This window comes from Bos grunniens, chromosome 1, assembly GCF_055505025.1.
Source record: "Bos grunniens cultivar Pamir isolate PY7600 chromosome 1, Bosgru_T2T1.0, whole genome shotgun sequence".
NCBI lineage: Eukaryota > Metazoa > Chordata > Mammalia > Artiodactyla > Bovidae > Bos > Bos grunniens.
In genome coordinates this window covers 71,250,802-71,272,972 of record NC_141165.1, presented here as the reverse complement: position 1 = coordinate 71,272,972, position 22,171 = coordinate 71,250,802, and the positions used below count along the sequence as shown (strand labels likewise).

The window sequence follows — 22,171 nt, the reverse complement described above, 5'->3', positions numbered from 1 at the left end:
CACCCATGGTTTCCTAAGTCTAGGCTTGTGTTCCTCAAGCAAGCTACATATCATAGCTTGTATATACCAAAACCATATGTTAACAGGAAGTTTTAAACATAGGAACTTTAAACTTTTTTCAGGCCAATTTGATCCCAAGGTCTTATGTCTTACTTATCTTTTGTAGTTGTTGGGTTAAGAACTAGACTTTAAAAAGGCAAAAAAGGAAGATGTACACTTAACACTAGGATCTCAGTTTTGGATAGTTTGTTAACAATAAATTTCATTACAGTTTAGGGTTGCCTTGGGGATCCAAATACAGAATCTTTTTACAGAGGAGGAAAACAAAGCCAACAAATTCACATATTTGTCTAATAACCAAAGAGCTCATCAAAGCAGAATTTTATTGCAATGTAAACAGACTTCTGATACTTTCTAAGTGAGAATTAATTCCAAATTTATTTTCATTATACAAACAACACACTGCAAAATTTTCATTATTGTCTCCATTGTTTTTCTCTTCTCCTTTTATGTATAGATATATGATACCCTGTAAGGCAAAACCAAACATTACTTTTTATTTTGAAAAAGGGAGTAATCTTAAATAGCATTTTTCAGTTGAGGTGATCCTGAGATCCCATGATCAGAATATTAACTGTCCTTAAGTGGTAATTCCATTCCACAAAACCAAACCCCAAACATTCACACAAGTTCCCGTCAAGTCACGTATTTAAATAACATTATTAAAAAAAAAAAAAAAAAGAATGTCACAGAACAACCCCCAAAACAATATGGCTTGTTCCTTTGATTTTCTAGAACATCTTTTTGCTATACTGTATCGCCACATTTATTTGGCTTTATGGTGGAATCGTAATGGCAGGAATACGGATATTCATTACTTTTGACAGTTACAAAATAAATGCCAAGTGGAGGTGCTAAGATGTAAAGAAAGAAAAACGTTCAGAGTGAAGCTACACAGTATTTGCTCATGCTCTTCTATACCAAAACCCTTCCCTTAGGAATTCCCAAATACTCTAGGCCCAGGGGCAAAGAACAAAACGGGGCCAGACTTGAAGGACAAAACGCCGAGAAGCCCCACCTTTGAACCCAATAAGGAGGTGACCCGCCCACCCACCAACCAATCCAAAGTCGCGTTCTCCACCGCCCACTGCATGAGCGACCTTTTCCTTCCCGTCCGCTGGCCCACTTTTACGACAGTTTTCCGACCTAGTTTACGGCCGCCACTGCCGTATTTCCTGGGGCGCCCTTGCCTAGGTGGTTTGTAAGTGCTGGTAGTGGCTGAATCACTTTGTGATTAAGGCATAAACTTGGTAGGCTGGGATGAACCGCGCTCCTGGTGGAAGCAGGGGAACCGAGCAGGTGCCATGGTGAGTTCGGCCTTCCGGCCTCTTGGGCGATCTCAGGCCCAGTTCTCAACCTCTGCTCAAGGTCTGGGAGGAGAGGAGCCGTTGTCTCCCTAATGCGACTCCGAGCTGGGGGTGTAGCGCCTGGGGGAGTCACCCTCTCTAGGACACAAAGCTGTTGGCTCACCGCTCTCGGGCCTTTGTGCCTGCCGTCCCTACGGCTCGGAGATAAATGGAAACGCATTTGATTATACCTGCTGTTCCCCTCCATCTCCTCGCAGTCGTTTATCTACATTGCAGTGTCTTCCCCCTTTTCTCTTGCTGACTGACATACTTCTCGATTCCTATACATATTTGGCCGAAGGCGCTATGAAAAGCTAATCTCTTTGTTAAGCTCACGTTTAACGTTGAATCAGAATTTACGGGAACCCTCTGTAAAGTTCTTTCTCTGGCAGAAACTTTATTTCCATTCCTCTTGATAGAATTTAAATGTGACTTAACTTTCCCTCTGGTGAAGTAGAAGTTTTCAAGGGGCAGGAAATCATCCATTGTTGTAAAAGTAAATAAGCAAATCGACTTGCTTTTTTTTCCTCCCGTAGTGAAAGCCGCATACCTTTACAATGCATTGGATGTAAAATTTGCAGGATCCTTGGGCAGAGTATTTTCATCCTCACAGTTGTTTGTCCCGTTGAAATAAAACTTGTAGTGAGTTGAAATCGGAGAATGGGCATGATAGGATAAGGGTGAGAATGAGAGAAATAAATACTTATTCTGCTTCCCTTTACCAGGCCAGTACAGTGGTAGCAGTTGGACTGACCATTGCTGCTGCAGGATTTGCAGGTTTGTTTATGGTTTGGGGATAGAACTGAAGTAGGAGACGTTGAGGACTTTTTAATTATTTTTTTGCTTTTGCTTTTAGGTCGTTATGCTTTGCAAGCCATGAAGCATATGGAGCCTCAAGTAAAACAAGTTTTTCAAAGTCTACCAAAAACTGTAAGACTTATTTAGCACTTTTGCTAATTCTTTGCTGTGTATGAAGCCTAGAGCCAGACATCCATGGCATTCTAAGTGATTGCTTTAGACCCCCTCTCTTGCTTCCTACAGGAGAGGTTTAGAAGTTCTGAGCTTTGTAATGGGGCTAAAGAATCAAATGTTATATATGATGAATTTGGGGAAGAGATGTTAACAGTTCTAGTATCATGAAAGGTAATGTCACTTTATTGTTCATATATGATTACCTTCAGCATCATCTGCTCTGATCACAAACACAGAAGGATCTAGGAATCTGAAGTGACCCATGGTTACTGTGTGGACGTAGCACTCCATAACAGCTTACTTGGATAACACAGCAGTTAATTGGGCTCTGGGGTATGACTGAATGTGATAATACCCTCTGTGGTCAAAATTCAGAGTGAATATGATTTTGACAGTCTGTAGAGAATTGCCTTTTATTGTTGTGATTGAGTTACATAATGGGTAGGCTTTACCAATATAATTTCTGGTGCATCGAGGTCAATGGACCCAGTAGCCTGATTTTCTTAGTACTATCTTAAAGTCTTGTTTTAGTAGCTGCCTTGAACCTCAAAATATCCTTGAACAACTTGCTCAAAAGATCTCCAGATCCTATAAAGCACTTATTCTAAAACATTTAGTCAGTCTGAGATCAGGTTTTTATTTGAACATGGCTAGCTTGGAATACCTATATGCAGGTCAGGAAGCAACAGTTAGAACTGTAAATGGAACAACAGACTGGTTCCAAATAGGAAAAGGAGTACCTCAAGGCTGTATATTGTCACCCTGCTTATTTAACTTATATGCAGAGTACATCATGAGAAACGCTGGGCTGGAAGAAGCACAAGCTGGAATCAAGATTGCCAGGAGAAATATCAATAACCTCAGATATGCAGATGACACCACCCTTATGGCAGAAAGTGAAGAGGAACTCAAAAGCCTCTTGATGAAAGTGAAAAGTGGAGAGTGAAAAAGTTGGCTTAAAGCTCAACATCCACAAAACTAAGATCATGGCATCTGGTCTTGTCACTTCATAGCAAATAGATGGGGAAACAGTGGAGACAGTGTCAGACTTTATTTTTCTGGGCTCCAAAATCACTGCAGATGGTGATTGCAGCCATGAAATTAAAAGAGGCTTACTCCTTGGAAGGAAAGTTATGACCAACCTAGACAGCATTTAAAAAGCCAGAGACATTACTTTGCCAACAAAGGTGTGTCTAGTCAAGGCTGTGGTTTTTCCCGTGGTCATGTATGGATGTGAGAGTTGGACTGTGAAGGAAGCTGAGCACCAAAGAATTGATGCTTTTGAACTGTGGTGTTGGAGAAGACTCTTTTGAGAGTCCCTTGGACTGCAAGGAGATCCAACCAGTCCATCCTAAAGATCAGTCCTGGGTGTTCATTGGAAGGGCTGAAACTCCAATACTTCGGCCACCCCATGTGAAGAGTTGACTCATTTGAAAAGACCCTGATGCTGGGAGGGATTGGGGGCAGGAGAAGGGGATGACAGAGGATGAGATGGCTGGATGGCATCACCAACTCGATGGACATGAGTTTGGGTGAACTCCGGGAGTTGGTGATGGACAGGGAGGCCTGGCGTGCTGCAATTAATTTAATTCATGGGGTTGCAGAGTCGGACACGACTGAGCAACTGAACTGAACTGAGCTTCGAATAATCTTCCCTTCACTCCCAGAAGAACTGGGTTTGCGGCACTGTTATTTTGTCTTCTTTGACCTTTTAGGTTGTCTGGCGAGGTGGGAGGTTGGAAATGGATGTTCATTAAAATACCTGTTGCTGCTTATAAGCTAAAATACCGTAGAAATTACTCTTAAAAGTTTTCTGCTGGTTCTGTGAACATTTACAGACATTTTTAAGCAACTTCCAGTTTGATAATCTTTTCCTACAAATGCATTTCCTCTTTCAGGCCTTCAGTGGTGGCTATTACAGAGGTGGGTTTGAACCCAAAATGACAAAACGGGAAGCAGCATTAATACTAGGTGTAAGGTAAAATAATTTATTACATTTTTAATATTTTTCTTTCAAATTTAGAGCTGTAAGCAAATGTAAGAAAGATCTCTCTTTTATTAGGAGTTATTATTTTTGGCCACACTGTGTGGTATGTGGGATCTTAAGTTTCTTAACTAGGGATCAAACCCATGCCCCCTGCAGTGGAAGCACGGTCTTAAACACTGGACTGCCAGGGACTTCCATCTATTATATACATTTTTTAAACCTTAACATTCCCTACAAAAGTCCAAAGAGAAGGCCCACTGACACAGAAGTACTTTTTAACTCACTGGAGGTAGGTTTTTCAACAGATCATCAGTACTCAATGTTGTTCTCTATAACTGAGTGACAAATTTTGTGGTGAAAATTCTTTCATTTCCAGATACTTAAACATGCTTTCCAATAACAGGATTGTTGTCATAAATAAGTTTCAAGTTCAACTCAATTTTTGAGAATATCTTATTTTTCTAAGCTCTGTTTAGTTCTGTGATTCAGAATAGTCATCTTCCTTGTGATAAAGAGGAGGCTCCTAAGTAGCTTTTCATACTGTTTTATTGACTTAATCCAGTTGCACAGTTTTCAACTTACCTTTATAGTTTAATGTGACCCAGAACTAGTCTAAAGTAAACAATACCTTTTACTTTTTTAAATTAGCCCTACTGCCAATAAAGCCAAAATAAGAGATGCTCATCGACGAATAATGCTTTTAAATCACCCAGACAAGGGTAAGTATCATTAGAGTTGTTAAAACATTTTGTTGGGGTGACTAATTGTTATTAATGGGATAATTTTATAGCTAAATCTTGGTTGTTGTAAGGAAAATGCTTCGGTTTGTGAGCAGTCTCCCAAGCTGGGTCTACTTGCTGTTTTGGTATCTTAAAAGAATAAATACTGAGTAGAAAATTTACTTATAGACTAATAAGCAGATTTAGTAACTACTGTCATTTGGAAGTAGTGATAAGCATTAACCATGTTTTCAGACCAGCAGTTGTGATGTGTCTTAAACACTGCTAATTACTTTTTGGGGTGGGGCGTGAGGGGTGTCTACATTCTTAGGGAAAATGTTGAATTTCAGTTAATGAAACTAACAACCCCTCCCCCCCTGCCCCCATCCATTTAGGCTTCTTAAACTAGTGGTTACCTAGAGAACTATAGGATATATTTGTTAGTTTCTGATACACTTCTAAGCAGCCTAGGCTCTGTTGAAAGATCAAATGGAATACCAAAATATAGACCACAAAATCCATTACTCAGTGTTTAAGTCCTTTTACTTTCATGTGAGAGGTCTCTCATTAAGTTTTGGCTTCAATTGGGATGGTAAATATTTGTATTTGACTTCATAACATCTTCTACAAAACTTAGCTGGTATTAACTGTATACTTGCCTGGAAAATCCCCATGGACAGAGGGGCCTGGAGGGCTACAATCCATGGGATCACGGAGTCAGACACGACTGAGTGACTAAGGGCACACCAGAGAGCTTCTGATTGCTTAGGGTCTAGGATGGAACCCATATATTTTGCCTCTTAACTAAGCCTACTGATTGCTTGATGGTTTGGGTCCACACTTTTTTGAGACTTACTCAAATCACAGCTCCAGTTTAGTGGGAAAGCAGCTGTAGGTGATACCATGAAGGGATTGTTGATAACTGGAAAAAGAACTAGAGTGAGGTCTTCCAACAAAGCTCAGAAGTCTCTGACAATTTCATGATTTTATAACAACACAATAAATCAGTGTTCATTTATGAAAAAGGTAACTTACAAACTATTTCAAAGTCACATGAGAATTTTTAAAAATCTCATTTAAGCTTTTTCAAAAGGTGCCATTGTATGTGTGTATAAATCTCCCTCATCATTTCCCACTGATCAAATATATTAACTGTGTTTTTAGTTATCTGGTTCCAATGCCATAGCTATTTTTTAAAAAAATCAAAACTTCATTTCTGCTCATTTCATCTTAGAGTTCTTGAAACAAGGTAATAGCTTTTCACCAGGCAGAAATTGAAAAATCCAGTATTGTAACTATTCCTTTTTTCTTTCTTCCTATAGGAGGATCTCCTTATATAGCAGCCAAAATCAATGAAGCTAAAGATTTGCTAGAAGGTCAAGCTAAAAAATGAAGTAAATGTATGATGACTTAAGTTCTTATTCTCTTATGCGTTCCAGCTTTTTATAATAAAATGCCTCAAACCTACAAATTTTAGAAGTTATTTAGCACAAGCTAAGTCAAAGTTGGTATAAATCTGTTTATACTTGAGGATTTTAAATCAGATTATAGATTACTTGTAGATTATGGCTAAATACATACCATTTAAGTGTTGTTCACTACTCATTTGACAAATAATTTGGTACCTATTTCAAGACAAAGTGAACAGTCTCTGCCCTAAAGGAATCCCCAATCTAATGGAAGACTGATAATTAAAATGTGATAAATACGATGGTATTAGCACAGGTTATTGGAGAAGGAAATAGCAACCCACTCCAGTGTTCTTGCCTGGAGAATGCCAGGGTCGGGGGAGCCTGGTGGGCTGCCGTCTATGGGGTCGCACAGCGTCGGACACGACTGAAGCGACTTAGCAGCAGCAGCAGCACAGGTTGTTTTAGTAGGGACTCGTCTCACTGGGAGGGAAGGCTGTTCAAGGTACAGAGGACTCCCTACTCACTTAGAGCCCTGAATTTTAAAGTGAGTTTAGCCACAACTTTAACCTAAGAAACTGATACAAGGTATGTTATTTACCTCTTTGTCAGTGATAAATCTGAATTGTTTCAGATTTCATACATTAAAAACCATAACAGCATGATAAAAGATTTGAGTACATGTTTTGTTTTTAATGAAGTATGTGCATTTTATTTAGGTAGCCCCTTAAAGAGACTATTTATAAATTGGTTATTTACATCATCAAGTTAAACATTTGTTAAAACACAGTAGGCAGAGCACTACTTTGTAGATACCAGGTGACTCATTTTTCACAGCCTACTGGGAAATCACAGGTGATTTTGGAGGTATGAACTTGAAAATAAGAAATCTGCTAATAATGAGATTACTAGCCTTTTATTTCAATCTTCCGGACTAATCAAAAATTGTTTATGAACAAGAGTTTAGTATCAACTAAAAAGCAAATTTTTCAGATACAGAAAATACGCCCAAAGGCAATCACGCATTAAGTTTAAAAGGGAAAAATTCATATGGTAGGTATACTTGAGTGTTTAATGCAAAAAATAGCATACCTGTTTTAAGAGAGGTATTAAGACAATGGAATCCACTTTAAAATCTACTAAGGAGCACAACAGAGCACATTTTTCTTTGACAATGATCAGTTTTTCTTTTTCTCTAGGCTTAACTTTTAAGCATCTATTCATTTAAAGCTGTTAGACTTACCATTTTTCTTGGGTAAAAAAGTCATGAATTTGAGGGCTCTAGGTCATGATAATTTTTACAAAATACTGTGTATCGTTACTATTTATTGACTATGATGTGCTAGCACTGTGCTAAGCATTTCCCCTCTATCTCCACAGTAGTTACTATTAACGTACATTTTACAAGTTCAGCGAGGTTAAGAAACTTGCCCAAAGCAACATGCTGGGTCAAGAAAGCTGATCTTTTGCAAACCCAAAGATCTACGCTGTTAACCTCTACACTGTACCTTTCACAAATATGATAACCCAGGGATGTTTTCCTTGGTGGTCTGGTACTTGTCATTACACTTAAACCTTGGGGCCTTTTATCGGTTGCTCCTTTCAGATGTAGACACTTAAAAGGGAGAAGATTATGGTTGAATATAGGACTAGGGAATAGGAGATACAGGTTTCAAGTCAAAACTTCTGCTATCAATACAGGCAACTTTGAGCAAGGAATCTATATGCCTAGAGCTCTGCTTCCTTATGTGTTGGCGGCTGGGGGGGATGACAAATTGTGACGATTTCTCCACATTTTGTGGAAGGGAAAATGAGAAACTCTGCTGAGTTGCACAGCTACTCAAACTATAAGCCCAGAATATGTTCTCCAGCTTACTATGTTTACTTATAATTTAGTTCTCTATGTATTAGTCCTTAAAAGATGCCTATTTACAGCCATAATATTTAGAACTAGCATACCAGAGGTTGTTTTCCTACTGAGCCCCTTCCCTTTTGCCTTCACTGGGCCTCTGGGTTGTATTAAGATGAGTCCTAACTGCTTCATAAGCTTTATAAACCTGCCTTGCTGGTGATGAAAGTAGGCTATAATGGGTGGTCCTGAAGTTAAATCTATTCCAACCCATAAGAGTTTTAAACAAATTCTCTTGCTTTCAAGTATTTTACAAATGATGGGAACCCCTATGGAAGCATTTAATACAAGTCATGCAGACCAAAACCATTCAAGAAATAATTGATAACCTGTGGGAAAATAGATGGAACACAAGTCCGTATCTATATACTGTGATGTTTGGTTTTATATTTTTCTCTGCAGTTCTTAATTTCTTCTGCTCTAAATTACAACAAGAAGGGTAAAAGGCAACTAGATGTAAAATGAGAAGTGGAAGAAACTACCATCTTAACACAAGGGTAAAAACCTAAACATGTTGGACTATTACACATTATAAAGCTTTATAATATTCAGCACACTAGAAATTTTATGTCCTACTTTAAAGACCTTGTATCAGAAGTCATTTAAATTAATCCAGACAGAATGCCTTCATTTAAGAGATAAGTTTAAACATTTTAGGCTAAAATACTGAGTTTAACTGTTTCAATGAGAATTTATAAGGCATCTTTCTATTGGTAACAACCTGTTAACAGTTTTTTTGCACTTCAGAAGTGTGTCTTGCAGTCATATTTTACTCAGCATAAATGATTCCCCCCAAACATGTTAATTCCAAAGAAAATTAAGCAACTGGCTCCAAAACTTCAAAGGACATAACATGATAGAAAATCTATACATCTGAGGTTAAAATTAAAATGCTAGAATATATTTTTAGTTAAAGGATCCTGGACTGAGAGAACCTTCAGTACCGGGAAACTTAACCTTAAGCTCTGCTATTTGTTGTTGGCACTGTTGTTCAGTGCTGTGTATCTGCTGAGTCAGCTGTTGCCTTAGCAACAGGATATAGGAAGAGCTTCTCTCCACCTAATATTCCCGGCCCGATGACAAGGTCACATAGTCCAGTATTAAGATATAATCTTGAACAAGTTAACACTTGCTGTGGCCTTAGTGGTGTTTTAGTTAATGGAATTTCAAGTGAAGTGTTTACGTGACTTTCTTTACAGCCTGCAAACAGCAAGGTGAAAAATGAAGCTCAAAGACGTTGCCATATGAGCTCCAGGCAACAGTGAAGCATAAATTAGTTCATCTAGAAAAACTATGGAATAATTTTTATAACGAGAATTGTCTCTAACCTAGAAAATGAGTAGCTACATTTGACAATCCAAGTAAAATAAGGTACAAAATACCAAAACATCCAGAAAATACCCCTGTAATTTCACTCTCCACCCCCCACAAAATACCACTCATTAAAACACAAACTTGAGAAACTGCTAACTAGTGTACTTAATAGTGGAGCTTTGACATTAAGAATATTAGTAAAAAATAATTTTGCCCTTTATTTTTAGATTGCATACAACATAGCTGGAAATGCCTGGGATAGATACATATATAAAAACAAACACATTTTAATTCAGCATACTCTTTTAGAGTACATAGGACTATAGTTAAGTGTCACACAGTATCTGACATATGACTAGAACCAAGTTATATTAGAAAGGCCCTTATAGGATCTAGTTGGATAAAACAGAATATAGAAAAGGGTAGTACAACTAAGATAGTCACTCCCAATTCTGTACTTCAGTACCTGAAACATTAATATAGAAGATACAGATGAATCTGAATCTAAAGTGATCCACTGATAAACCATTTTTTATAAAACTGTATCTCCCTTATAGAGTATGCACCTCCCTCATCCAGTAATTAGGGGTTTTCTGGATGATTAGACTCAGAAAAGATTCACTGCTTGGATGTCCAGAGTAAATGATTATACCTTAAAATGTATTATTATTAGGCTGAACCATAAGAAACTGTTGCTTTTGTGGGTCAGAAGTCAGCTCTTGGCAATTTCCTATGTTTCAGCATAACCGACATTTTCAACTAGCAGCTGAATACAGTTTCAAATTACCACCACTTGCAAAAAGTTTTACTATAGCAGACTGCAGTTATTGCTTTATTCCAACAGTCCTCTGAAATTAAACCCAAATGTTATCATAGGTTAATCATGGGTTATAATGACTATTACACATTCAAGCATCCTTAATAAGAAACTAAAACTTAAAAATAAGGGGTCAGAAAATTCAGTATATCAGATATCCTTATAAAGGGTACAAGGGATCCAAACTGTAAATAGCAAAGATAGGAAGACTGAATGAGACTTTACAATGAACACTCTACTTGCTACCTTCTGGAATATTGCTTAAACGCATAGATCCAGTTCAAATCAAAGTTCCTGGAAACTTAGAAAACATAAGTAATTTTCCTTTGCTCATTTCCAGTAACAATCATTTGACGTAGGACTTACTGCATTATATAACTAGTTTTCCATCCACCTGTCTTTAGTTAATTAATGTCACTGTAGGCACAGCCTATAAGAATACTGACTAGTTGGTTTCAACCTCAAAAGTCAATCTGTTTATAGCAATATTAAATTAACATACCAATTTTGCAGACCATTCTCAGGTTAAACACCAAACTTATAGCAAACAGCAGCTACAAAAATACTTCCAAGGTGATGGGTCCTAGCCACAAAAAAATGGCTGACCAGAAAAAAAGAGTAAAACACCAGCTTAGTGTTTTCCTGTTTAATTTTTTTGCTTACCTGTATATATCTATACTTGCTTTTTAAAGAGTATTTACTTAAGCAATCTCCCTCAGCCTTGTCCTAAGCAGTGTCTCAGTGATTTGAACTCACTATAATATTCTCTCTCATCTTCACATCAAAATACAGTAACTACTTAGGAGTTTTATGTATCCCTACTATAATTTTACCAACGATGACTGACCTGTCAACAGAAACTCCAATACCATTTTGCAAAACAGTTTTAGGCCTAAGGCATCCCAAGTTTCATGAAACGATCATTTTTACCCCCCATGTAATCTCTCCTTTTGATTTTGTGTTTTAGTTCAAATATCATATACAATTTTGTATATATATGCTAGAACAGTATTTAACCTGCAGAGAACCTTTAGAATTGGTGGGGGGATGGGAGGGGGTCATGGCAGCTGGCAAGTTCTCCCATAGCAACACACCTCTCTCAAAGTTTGGAAGGCTACCTCTATAAAGAATAGTTACCTTTGGGGACTGGGCTTTTCACTTCTAAATCTGAACATATGCTATTTTAAAAAAAAAAAGCCTATCATGATGCTGTAGTATGTATTCTTAAAGGATACTGGGATTAGTCATTTGTAAAAAATGAAATCTTAATATTTATATCCTAGAATATGGTTGTCAGTTCTAAAAAAACTCCTTGGGCTAACCCCACTTTTAAGATGATTTTGTGTTTCCAGAACAAGGAGGATTTTCATGAATATATTCTACTACCTGGAAGAAAATGAAAAATCATTTTCTTTTTGCCATATTTACCAATTTGGAGATTACTGAAAATTCCCATACCTTATAGTTAATTTATAATTCTATTCTCTTCTATTAAAGAGAATAATAAAGCCAAAAATGTTACTTGTTTTTCAAGTCCAAAGACTGCACTGTTCACACTACACCTTACTTTAAAATTTTCCATTATTAGGGTTTTAGGAAAAAGCATTTGATATTTTCACAGCTTAACCTCACCAGTAATAAATTTGAGGGCTAAGGTTTATATACACTGACCTAGCAAATATTTTTAGCTACACCCTGAATTATCCTTCAGTTGTAAAATCACTGAAGTTTTTTTTTATGCACATAACAAATTAACATAAGTTATGCACATAAAAATACTTCTCAGATCCCAAGTGAACAAAAGGGCTCCCTCTTCTTGCTCAGTAGTCTTTATATAATATTGTGGAGCAAAACCCTCCCACAAATCCACAATTATTATCAGCTTGCAAACTTTTACTTTGTGTAAAAGTTTGTATAGTCCTAACATTAAGCCATCTGGACAAAATATTTACAAAAAATCCAATCATTAATATGAGAACCTTTAAAATTATTTCCTTGAAAGCCAAAAATCAGTGACATTCCTTAAAAACTGTTCATTATACTTTATAAAAATAACAAAGAATCAAAGGCAAAAGTAAAACTCTGGATTTTACCCCAATGCCTTCCAAAAGTTGCCTATGACTAGAATTTTGTTACAAAGACTTTCCTAATATCAAATCTCTGAGACCAATTCCCTAAACCATTCTATTCTAACATACTAAATTTTTAAGTACTAAGACTTCAGAGGACTCATTACAAAATGACCAACTAATATTTTAATACTACTTATGAACAAGTATAAATGCATCTTAAAAAGCAATCAGAATACTACTCTAGGCCTTTAGGTAGGTCCAACTACTTTTCAACAGTTGGTTTAAAAAGTAGAAAGTTAAAAATCAGCAAATGGAAGATCAAAAGTTTATTTACTACCTGCATACAAAAACATATTGCACATCAAACAATCAAAACCAAAAAGAAAAAAAAAAAGAAAAAAAAAAAGAAAAAGGAGAAAAAAGAAAAGATACTCTACTGAAGACTAACATGTAGTTTATACAGAATAAACCTTCTGGAAATTGATCTTTTCAGTAGTTCAGGTTATGTCTGAATGGACATGACTAATTCAGCTTAGTGTTTTAACTAAAGCTATGTTTGATTTTTTAAATACTGTACACTTTAATAAATAAACCAAACAAAGCCTCAATGTAGAACAGTCACTGCCAATAACACCCAGTGTCCCTGCAGATGAGTGTTTAACAAATGTATTCCAGTGGTCTGCAGATTTTCCTCTACAATACAGCATTTTAAAAACACATTAAAACAGACCAGTTTCCAGACTAAAACTAATGAAGAAATTACAATTCAGTGCAAAATATCTTAGACTGCATTTCATTCTAGTTTTCCTCAGGTGAAGAAGTGGTTGCATATTATTAAAAATGTAACAAAAGCAGCTAATGCTTTCATAAAGAATATTAGGTTAGGGATCCCACCCCACCCACCTCCCCCCCAATCTCTGCCATATTTTGAAAACAAAATAACATTTCCTATAGCCAGCAACTTTTTTTAATGTTACATATACTATTCTCAAGGCACATCTGATGATATATAACACAGTAGGTGTCAAAGTATGTTTAACATATGATTTCTTCAGGATCCCTCCCCTTTCTGAATTCCAAATGGAGGAACTGAAAGTGCGATGGAAAGACTGGCGATCCATATTCTATCTTTGGCAAGCTTGTACAAGCACTATTGTAAAATGTAATGTAAAAGAACTGTAAACTAGGAACTTCTTCAGTTTATGAAACACCATTCAGGACTGCTGCGTCTTGAGTATTTTCTTCTTTTAAGGTATTAATCTTTTCTTCTCCTGGAGTACGCTGTAGCTTAGAAATTTCATCGCCAGAAGCACTAGTTGGGCCATTTATTGCCTTTTCTGAAGGACCATGCTCTTCAATCACATCTTTTGCCTGCCAAAGGGAGACAACTTTTTCAACTTCTTTATAAATAAAATCTATAACTGAGGAGGAAAATAACTACATAAACATCAATTAGCTAATAAATAATTTTAGTTTCACATACCACAATGATCTGAATTAAAACATTCTTAAAATTAAAAAAGAAAAAAAAAAAACCAAACCCCAATGTATTCCACCTCTCTGGGTCTTTCAACTCTTTATCTCTAGTAGCTAGCAGTACATAAGCCACAGGAAGAATCTGTACCTGTTTATTGAAAACTTGCACCTAATTTCATTTTAACCACTGGAAAACTCACCATATAAAAAGACATAAACAGTTAATACCCTAAGTAAGGCAAACCACCACCTATTTACTCACCTTTTTTGGAAACTCAAATTTACGTATCAAATCCCTTAAAATATTTCAAAGAATTAAAACAAAGGTCTTTATCCACCACTTGAAGAGGGTCTATTCAGCCTGTTGCTTCCCAAATTAAGGTTAACATTCTCTATGCCCAATATCTTTTACAAATGCTATTTCTAGTTCTAACTGAAAAATATTTCAGGCTCAAGCATGCATATCTTCAGTTACCTGGGGCCAAAAACAAAATCAAGAGTAGTCTTTAACTAAAATATTACTGGTCTAGTTGGGGAAACAATTGATCATACAAGTTAAGAAGTAAAAAATAAAACTAAACCATAACAAAAACAAAACCAAAAAAGCCAAAACCTACAGGTTAAATTCTCCTTACCATTTCTTTCTTGTTTTTAGCCAAAGTTTCCCTTGGGAGGTTTCTTTGTCTGCTCTGAGACTCAGCTCTAGAAATATAATCTGCAACTGTGACTGTTGAAGATGAGAAAAAAATTACAGGTGTTGAAAAAATATTTCTAAAGTTTATTTATGGATAAAGAGTAATTTTACTTTTAAAATAGACTAATGGTGGGTTACCCAATTTCAAAATTTTCTTAAGATGGGTACCACCTCCAACCAAAAATGAAATTTGAAAAATATGCCTGTGGTTTGGTGCTGACTATAGAATATTTCAAGCTGGATATAGAGGACGCCTAGATTAAAGTCCTCTTTCACAAGAATCCAGCCATTTGCTTCTGGTTAGTCTATAGTTGTGGGATAAGTTTGATATAAAATTCCACAACTAAGAATAGGAAATGCCACATTCTAAGCCCAGATAGTGTTTGCACTTATTAGTGGGGGGAGGAGGGGGAGAGAAAGGGTAAATTGGGTGCAGATCATGGTGTAGCATGCGTCAATATGAAATTTTCATCAAACATGTAATATTTAATAGTTCTTTTTTTTTTTTAAAGCATAGTAAGATTTCCAAGTGTGTTTTATGGTTCCTTTTTAGTATTTCACACTAGAAACTGTTCTGAGTAATATAAAAAAATTCAAGCAAACTAAAGATTTGTCCACCATCTTAAAATGTGGACAATGATCATGGTGGAAAATGTCCACCACTAATTCAGTAACTATCCCCTTTTCACATTTTGCCGATCTTTTAAGGGACTGGCCTATTTGCAATGGTGGTAGGGATTGGGGAAAAGAAGGGAAAGGACTAACCAAAACTAACACCCTACCAGCAACCCAATGGCAACAAACTACCTCTGGTCTGCTGGGACTGGCCTCATTTTAAACCTCAGAACTTTCTCTTCAAGGACTTGCAACTTAGAATTCACTGATTTGAAGAAATATCAAAATAATCAGTCTCTTCCTTTCAAAGAATTTGTTTTCTCTCAGAAACTGATGAAGAAAAATCCCTGATTATGTAAAATATGGTATAAATTATGGGAGCAAGTAAATTATGTAAGAATTAAAACTTCGATAAACTTAATATAAGTCACTACATACACTGGAGAACTAATCCGTCAAGTTCAAATTATATAAATCATTTTAATATAAGACTGGACTGTATTTACATTTCTCTTAGTTATGCATTAAAATGCTAACACCTTTATAAGATTCACGAGTTTCTAGAATTATTATATGCATCTTTTTAAATCTCAAGGAAACAACTTAATTCAGAACTAATAAACATCTTTAGAAACACCACTAAAAGATGTTTCATGTCTTAGACTGTTTCCCTCTATAAGAAACTCAATATGCTCATTTTGGAGTTTTATAAATCATTATTTAAATTCACTGTAAATGAATCTATGAATAAATTTAACAGTTTCCGAAATTGGGGAGAGGGATCAAACCCACTTCTTTATTATGTCTACATATATGGAAGCACAAGCATCCTAGAAAGTATTGTAGTTTGGAGAGCACCATAATGAATTCATACTGTTTCCATGGTTCAGGCTTCAGTGACACCAGGAAGAACTCAGCTACCTGGAAACCTTGATGCACAGGCGCGCACACTGCTAAATCTGAACTTATGGTAATTCTTAGAACGTTCACCCACTATGCAGACACAGAACTTTGATACAGTTTATCAATTAATAGGCACTTAGCTGGAAAGGTAAAAACCAGTGCCCATCCTCCACCAAACAGAGGTAAATTAAAAATAACCTTAGTTGATACAGAGAAAAACCTGTTTATAGCCAGATAATAGTCTGTTTATATGCCTCATAATGCAAGCCACTTAAAAGTTCAAAACAGATAAGCACTTATATAGGAAAAAAAATTGAAGCAATTTGTGTGGCATAATTTGGTCTCCAAAATTTCCTCTAAGGGATCCAAAATTAATCAGTTGTATACCAGTACACTGTTGCACTTTGCTAAGTATAGTAAATACTCACTGCTTAATACTAAAGGCAACAAGAAATTTTAAGTAAATAAGAACAAATTAAATAACTATTTATTTCCAAGAATGCTGACATTAACTTTTAGATACCCTAGAACTGCTGCCAGAGGAGAAAATGACGTGTTTGTTCCACCTATCCTATTTTCTGGGTGTGTGGGTATGTGTGTGTGTTGGGGCAGGCTGAGAAAGGCAATGAGTTCTAAAGAGGAAATCAGTACTTCCAAAGAACAGAGTAAAAACAGGAATAAATGCAGTAGAGAACACAAATCACTGTCAAATTATTTAAAACTCCAATTACTCAAGTTCTGATTAATACCATGCAGAAATCTCTTCCTCTTCTTTATCAAAGCCTTTTATGTTATTCTCTTTATATCCTTTGACTTAGTAATGAACCACCATCTACCTAGTTACTAAATTATGTTTTAATTTATCCTATCTCAAGCCCATACTAGTAACTTAAATTTCTTTATTTATAAAGTATGGCCAGAAACTGGTATTCACTGCTATGCCAGCTTCAAAAACACAAACTAAATACAATCTCTTCATCCCAAAGATATTTCTAACACTAAAGAGAGAGAAAAGAAGATAAAAATAAGAAACATTTCCTCAAAACCTATTGTGACAGTATTTAATTTCTTTTAAATTTACAACTATCGCTAAAACATGAACTTTTTTTTTCCCCTAAGAATGGGAACTAATCCCCTTAATCAGTTTTCTCACATGTCTCAATAACCACTAAATTTAAAATACTAAATAAAGATACTAGAATTTATATTCTTTATTTGGGGGAAAACACAAGAATTTGCTTTGGAAAGAATGCAAAATTGATTAGTTTAACAAAAGGGATTTATTTCTGGTGCACACAATTTCTCCACTGTGAATATACATGTGATTCTCTGTACACAAGAAATGGAATTATGTTCAAGATAGTATAGACACAGCAAACACGTTTCTTTTAAGTTACTAAAAACTGTATCTACTTAAATTAACATTCTAAAACTAAGTAAGTACTATTAATTTGAATAGTTAGTAGGTGTAAGGGAAAAGGCATCACACTACAATAAACAAAAACATAACATGCATTCCTCTTAATAGGAAAAAGACACTTTCAAGTATTTTCCTCATTTATACTTTTTAAACTGTGGGTACTAGAACCCCCACAAAAATGAGGTGCTGAATCCAGATACAGTAGCAGGCACCATGCAAAAGCTGTCCAGTTTTGCCAATCATCCAAAATCACAAGCTACAACATAGTCCCTGGGATGGCAGGTCCCAACTCAAATGTGCAGAATCTGCCAAGTGGACAAAATAATGGTCTTTTCAACAGTATTTTCATGTAAAAAAATTGAGACACAACATTAGTTCAATTAGACAGGTTACATTACGGTGTGAAGGAAGAATGCATTTTCTTAATAGTAGTCTTATTAGTTGAGAAAACAATTTATGCAATGCACATCTTGAATGTATATACACACATGTGTACATGTAAGTATAATATATTTAGAAAGCAGACACATGACATTTTTTTTTCATGCTTATGACCTGGTGGTGTCAACAGGTCCACTCAAGTTACCTGGCTGTCTATCTTCTGCCTGACCCCTGAAACGACGCCTGCGGCTACGATTGCGTCGCTGGGGTTTTTTTTCACTATCATCTGTAATTGCAAAGTTCACCATGAAACTATTCTGACAAATAAAATGCAAAAAACAAAGCAAAAAAAAAAAATTTCTTGCCTTCAAAGATTTAAGGGGAAAGAACTTTTTAATTAAACAGGAAGATAAAACAATACATGCTATTCACAGGAAAAACACTTTTGTAGTTTTAAACATTCCTACTAGATCAACAGATGGAATTATCATCCAGAAATTAAGAGGGTTTTTGACTCTTGATAAACAAACTCTAAGACTTAATTTATCATTCAGGAATAAAATTTTCCTCTCCAACAGAGTTTAGTTTTTACCAAAGTTAATGACATTTTAGCACTTTGGAAATCAATGCCTACAAAGTATACACACTTTCATTAGTGTCATTTATAATACTTAAAGAGGCAAGACGAAAGCCCAATTCTGGCTTAGAAGATTGAGAGTATTAAGTGCCCTGCAGTTTGAATATCTGTATTGTTTTAATGGCATCAAAGGGCACTTTAATAAACCCTCCCAGTTTCAAACAGTTTGGCTATACAAATCTGAAAACTAGACATTTAAGACAGACACAAAGCCATCTACCTACTTGAACACTAGGAAAAATTCAATTTGTGAATTGCATATTTTTTTAAAGGCATCATATATTAACAATAGTATACAGTAATATAAATCTTTTCCCTAAATGCTTACATACCTAGCCCATTTTCATTAACTGAAGCTGTATCGGATTCAGTCATCCCATCCATCAGAACAGCATCTTCATCAGTCCTTCGTCTACGAGACCGCCTACGACGGTTAGTACTGTGATGAGATTCGCTGGCATCAGTGTCTGCAGTCTGATCTGATTCTGTATTATCAAGTAAGCTGTATGGATTGCTGTCTGGATCTTTGAGCACTAAATGCATGTCAGAGGCAAGAAATATTTGTTTAAGAGAGCTGCAGTTATTAGGAATGTTTTGACCTACATTGAACTATATCAATTAATAATAAACTTCAATTTTCCCCCAATAAAAATACATCCTCTGTCTTCAGACAAAATGTTTTCTGTATCACTATTTTACCTGAAAAATAACAAATATGAAAAAACTTTAAATGGTGATGAAAAATTATAACAGAAAATGAGTGAACACCTTGGCTTTCTACCATTTCTCTTTGACTTGTCTTAAAAACATATTAGGAACTAGTATACATGTTACTTTTTACATTCACATACCTAGCTAATTCTGTACAGAGGCTAAAGAAATAAAAATGAAAACAAATATTCAGCTAATATATTTCCAAATAATACTCAACATCTGCACTCTATAATAGAAATTTATTATTACAAACTGAAGCAAGCAAAAGTCTATACAAAAAAAGGCAAACTAAAAAGTTTGAAATTCTAACTGGTTATAGGAAAATGTGGGAATGAATGCTGACTAGTACTCCCATCTCCAGAAAGAAAGAGTACAGGTGGGATATGGTAGGGTAAGAGTGGGAAAGGAAAGGTTTGTAAGACATAAATTATAGGGGAAAAAAATACCCATCTTACCTATGTGCATTATTGCTTCCAGCAATCAAATTATAGAAGAAATTCACCTAATCACGATTTTTCCTAAGTTTCCTTTGGTAACAGCTAGCAAGCTAGCATCTTTGCAAAAGACACTAAGTTTATCCATTAATCATAAACACTAGGTAAAGTACATTTACTTTGAAATTCAGCAAACTGTAATGTTAAACCTTGGTAACAGTGAGCAATGTTCTAAAATATAAAAACTATTTCCCTAAAAGTCTATAAAATGAACTTAGGACTTAAAGATTATCACTAGAACTAAAGAGTACTTTTTTACAAGTTCTTTTAAAAATGTGATTTGATTCACTTTTTAAAAAAAATTAAGAGTGGTTTTCCTACAAATGCCATGCAATAACTGTTATGGTTATATCCCTGATATAATCTAATTCTTGACAATCTTTCCCCAACTCATTATGCTAAGCAAGAACATTCTGTCAACTCCTACACCACCACTTAAGTTATAGCATTTAAATTTTCAATGAGTAAAAGGTTTCTTATAGTATCTCAAATCTCAGTCTTCTAGACACTCTTTACAGGTGAATTCCTCAAACAATAAAACATTTTTAAAAAAGGTGATTTCACAGTTTTTTCCTGTTCCAAAGTGGTGGAGTAGCAACAAATGCTTTTCAGTTGTATACAAAAGGTATTTAGATCTCTCTATACATTAGAATTATCTGGGTCTCTCTGGGAAACAGAAATATATAACCCAAAAAATTCTAGAGGGGGAAAAAAATTCTAATTACCTAAGTGTCCAAAGTCTGAACATCTGACCAATGAAGCAGAGAAATCAGCTCCAACTAAAATTACTCTGATCTGAATATTCTGGCTAAACTTTCACTAATAGACACTCTATAGTGCCTTTCCTTATGTTGTAGTTGCGTGTGTGTGTGTGTGCATGCATATATATATATATATTCTACTGTTTTCCTGAGACAGTTAAGCAAAAAGAGAAACTTCCAAAAACGGGGGGTGGGGATCCTGGGAAATGAATTAACTTTTATGAAATTATACTGTTTACAAAGAAAAGATTCTGACAGAGTATATAAAAGACTACCAGAACTGATGGAAGATTTGCCACCACGTGGTCCACCACGACCTCGACCCCCTGAAACACTTCTGCCTCTTCCTCCTGGGCGTCTCCTGCTGTCACGCTGATGCCGACTCTCTCGGTCATCTTCTCCTGCCAGAGACCAATCACTCAGCTCATCTTTACGCTCAGATTCAGTTTCGGATGGGTTAGACAGCTCAGAGTTTGTACCTTGGGAAAGAAGAGAACATAAGCATACTATATTTCTATTTTAAAAAAGGAGTGAAATTTTTCAAAGAATTTCTTGCAAATCATTGTTTAAATAACACTGATATATGAAAATGCATTTAATACAGAAAATATGTTTAAAAAATTTTTCCCACTTTTGTCTTTAACAAATTGCTAGTATAATAAAAAAAAAAAAACACTATCCAAGTATTTAAAAGCCAATTTAATGATATTTAGAAAAATAAGTAACAATTGTATATTCTATTATATCACTTGATTCTAAGGAGCATTTTTTTCCCCACATTTAACAGCTCTGAAATCAGGATATTTCTTACAATTGATTATCTCATAAACTGGGAGTGCATTTTTAGTGACTGTACATAAAATTTATCTCTTTTGCAAAATAATGTCTTAAGTTAGAACAACACAATGTTTCAAATCACTGAACAAATTTTAGGTTGCTCTGGGTAAAGAAAACTTCAACATGACAATAAGAGATGAAGCCATTACCAGTGAGACAAAAATTCAGCATAACTTTGAAAGTTAACTAGACTATTTCTAACATCCCAATGACTGAATTTAATACTTTTGAAAAATGTAAACACCACAAAGATTCTATAAAAGCCTACAATATCATATAATATCACAATTTATGTGTCAGATTTATATGACCCAATCACTAACATACTCATTTCCACTTCTCTGTTAGTTCTGGGATGGCACTTTTTTATCCTTTCATCGTAGAGATATCCTATGCTTTTCAGAAGTTCATTTTACACCACTTGGCTTTTACAAAAGACTTACACTAGTATCTGTTTTCACAAACCAAAAGAAATCCAAAGAGGATTTTCACTTTTAAGGGAAAAAAGGGCACGAAGAGAAAATAGCCTTCAGTATTCGCTTTGCAGCAAGCCACTGCAATTAAAAGAGGCAGCAAGCAGAGCAAGCAGTGAGAGCAGCATCTCCCAGCTCCTGCTTCAAGAACTAAACTCAGC

General features: G+C 35.5%; 2 protein-coding genes across 8 annotated transcripts in view; one reads left to right on the top strand and one right to left on the bottom strand.

Annotated features, from left to right (window-relative positions):
* Positions 1-1,228: 1,228 nt before the first annotated feature.
* DNAJC19 (DnaJ heat shock protein family (Hsp40) member C19) lies at positions 1,229-6,555 on the top strand. 2 transcript variants are annotated; one of them, XM_086395672.1, is made up of 6 exons: positions 1,229-1,367; positions 2,132-2,183; positions 2,263-2,336; positions 4,277-4,356; positions 5,014-5,084; positions 6,407-6,555. In XM_086395672.1, the coding sequence occupies exons 1-6, from the start codon at positions 1,365-1,367 to the stop codon at positions 6,475-6,477; spliced, it is 351 nt and encodes a 116-aa protein (XP_086251798.1). In that variant the 5' UTR covers positions 1,229-1,364; the 3' UTR covers positions 6,478-6,555. The 2 variants fall into 2 exon arrangements, with proteins under 2 accessions (XP_086251798.1, XP_086251806.1); XM_086395680.1 differs by lacking the exon at positions 2,132-2,183.
* A 7,001-nt stretch (positions 6,556-13,556) lies between these two features.
* The window catches only part of FXR1 (FMR1 autosomal homolog 1), a 73,183-nt gene continuing 64,568 nt past the window's right edge, over positions 13,557-22,171 (bottom strand). For 2 of the 6 annotated variants that reach the window (XM_086395612.1, XM_086395630.1), the window contains 5 exons: positions 20,976-21,179; positions 19,064-19,264; positions 18,300-18,380; positions 14,717-14,808; positions 13,557-13,976 (listed from right to left, as the gene is read on the bottom strand). In XM_086395612.1, the coding sequence (XP_086251738.1) occupies positions 13,806-13,976; positions 14,717-14,808; positions 18,300-18,380; positions 19,064-19,264; positions 20,976-21,179 (749 nt within the window). In that variant the 3' untranslated portion in view covers positions 13,557-13,805. The remainder of the gene's footprint in view (positions 13,977-14,716; positions 14,809-18,299; positions 18,381-19,063; positions 19,265-20,975; positions 21,180-22,171) is intronic. The other 4 variants (XM_086395620.1, XM_086395641.1, XM_086395651.1 and 1 more) reach the window with 2 other exon arrangements.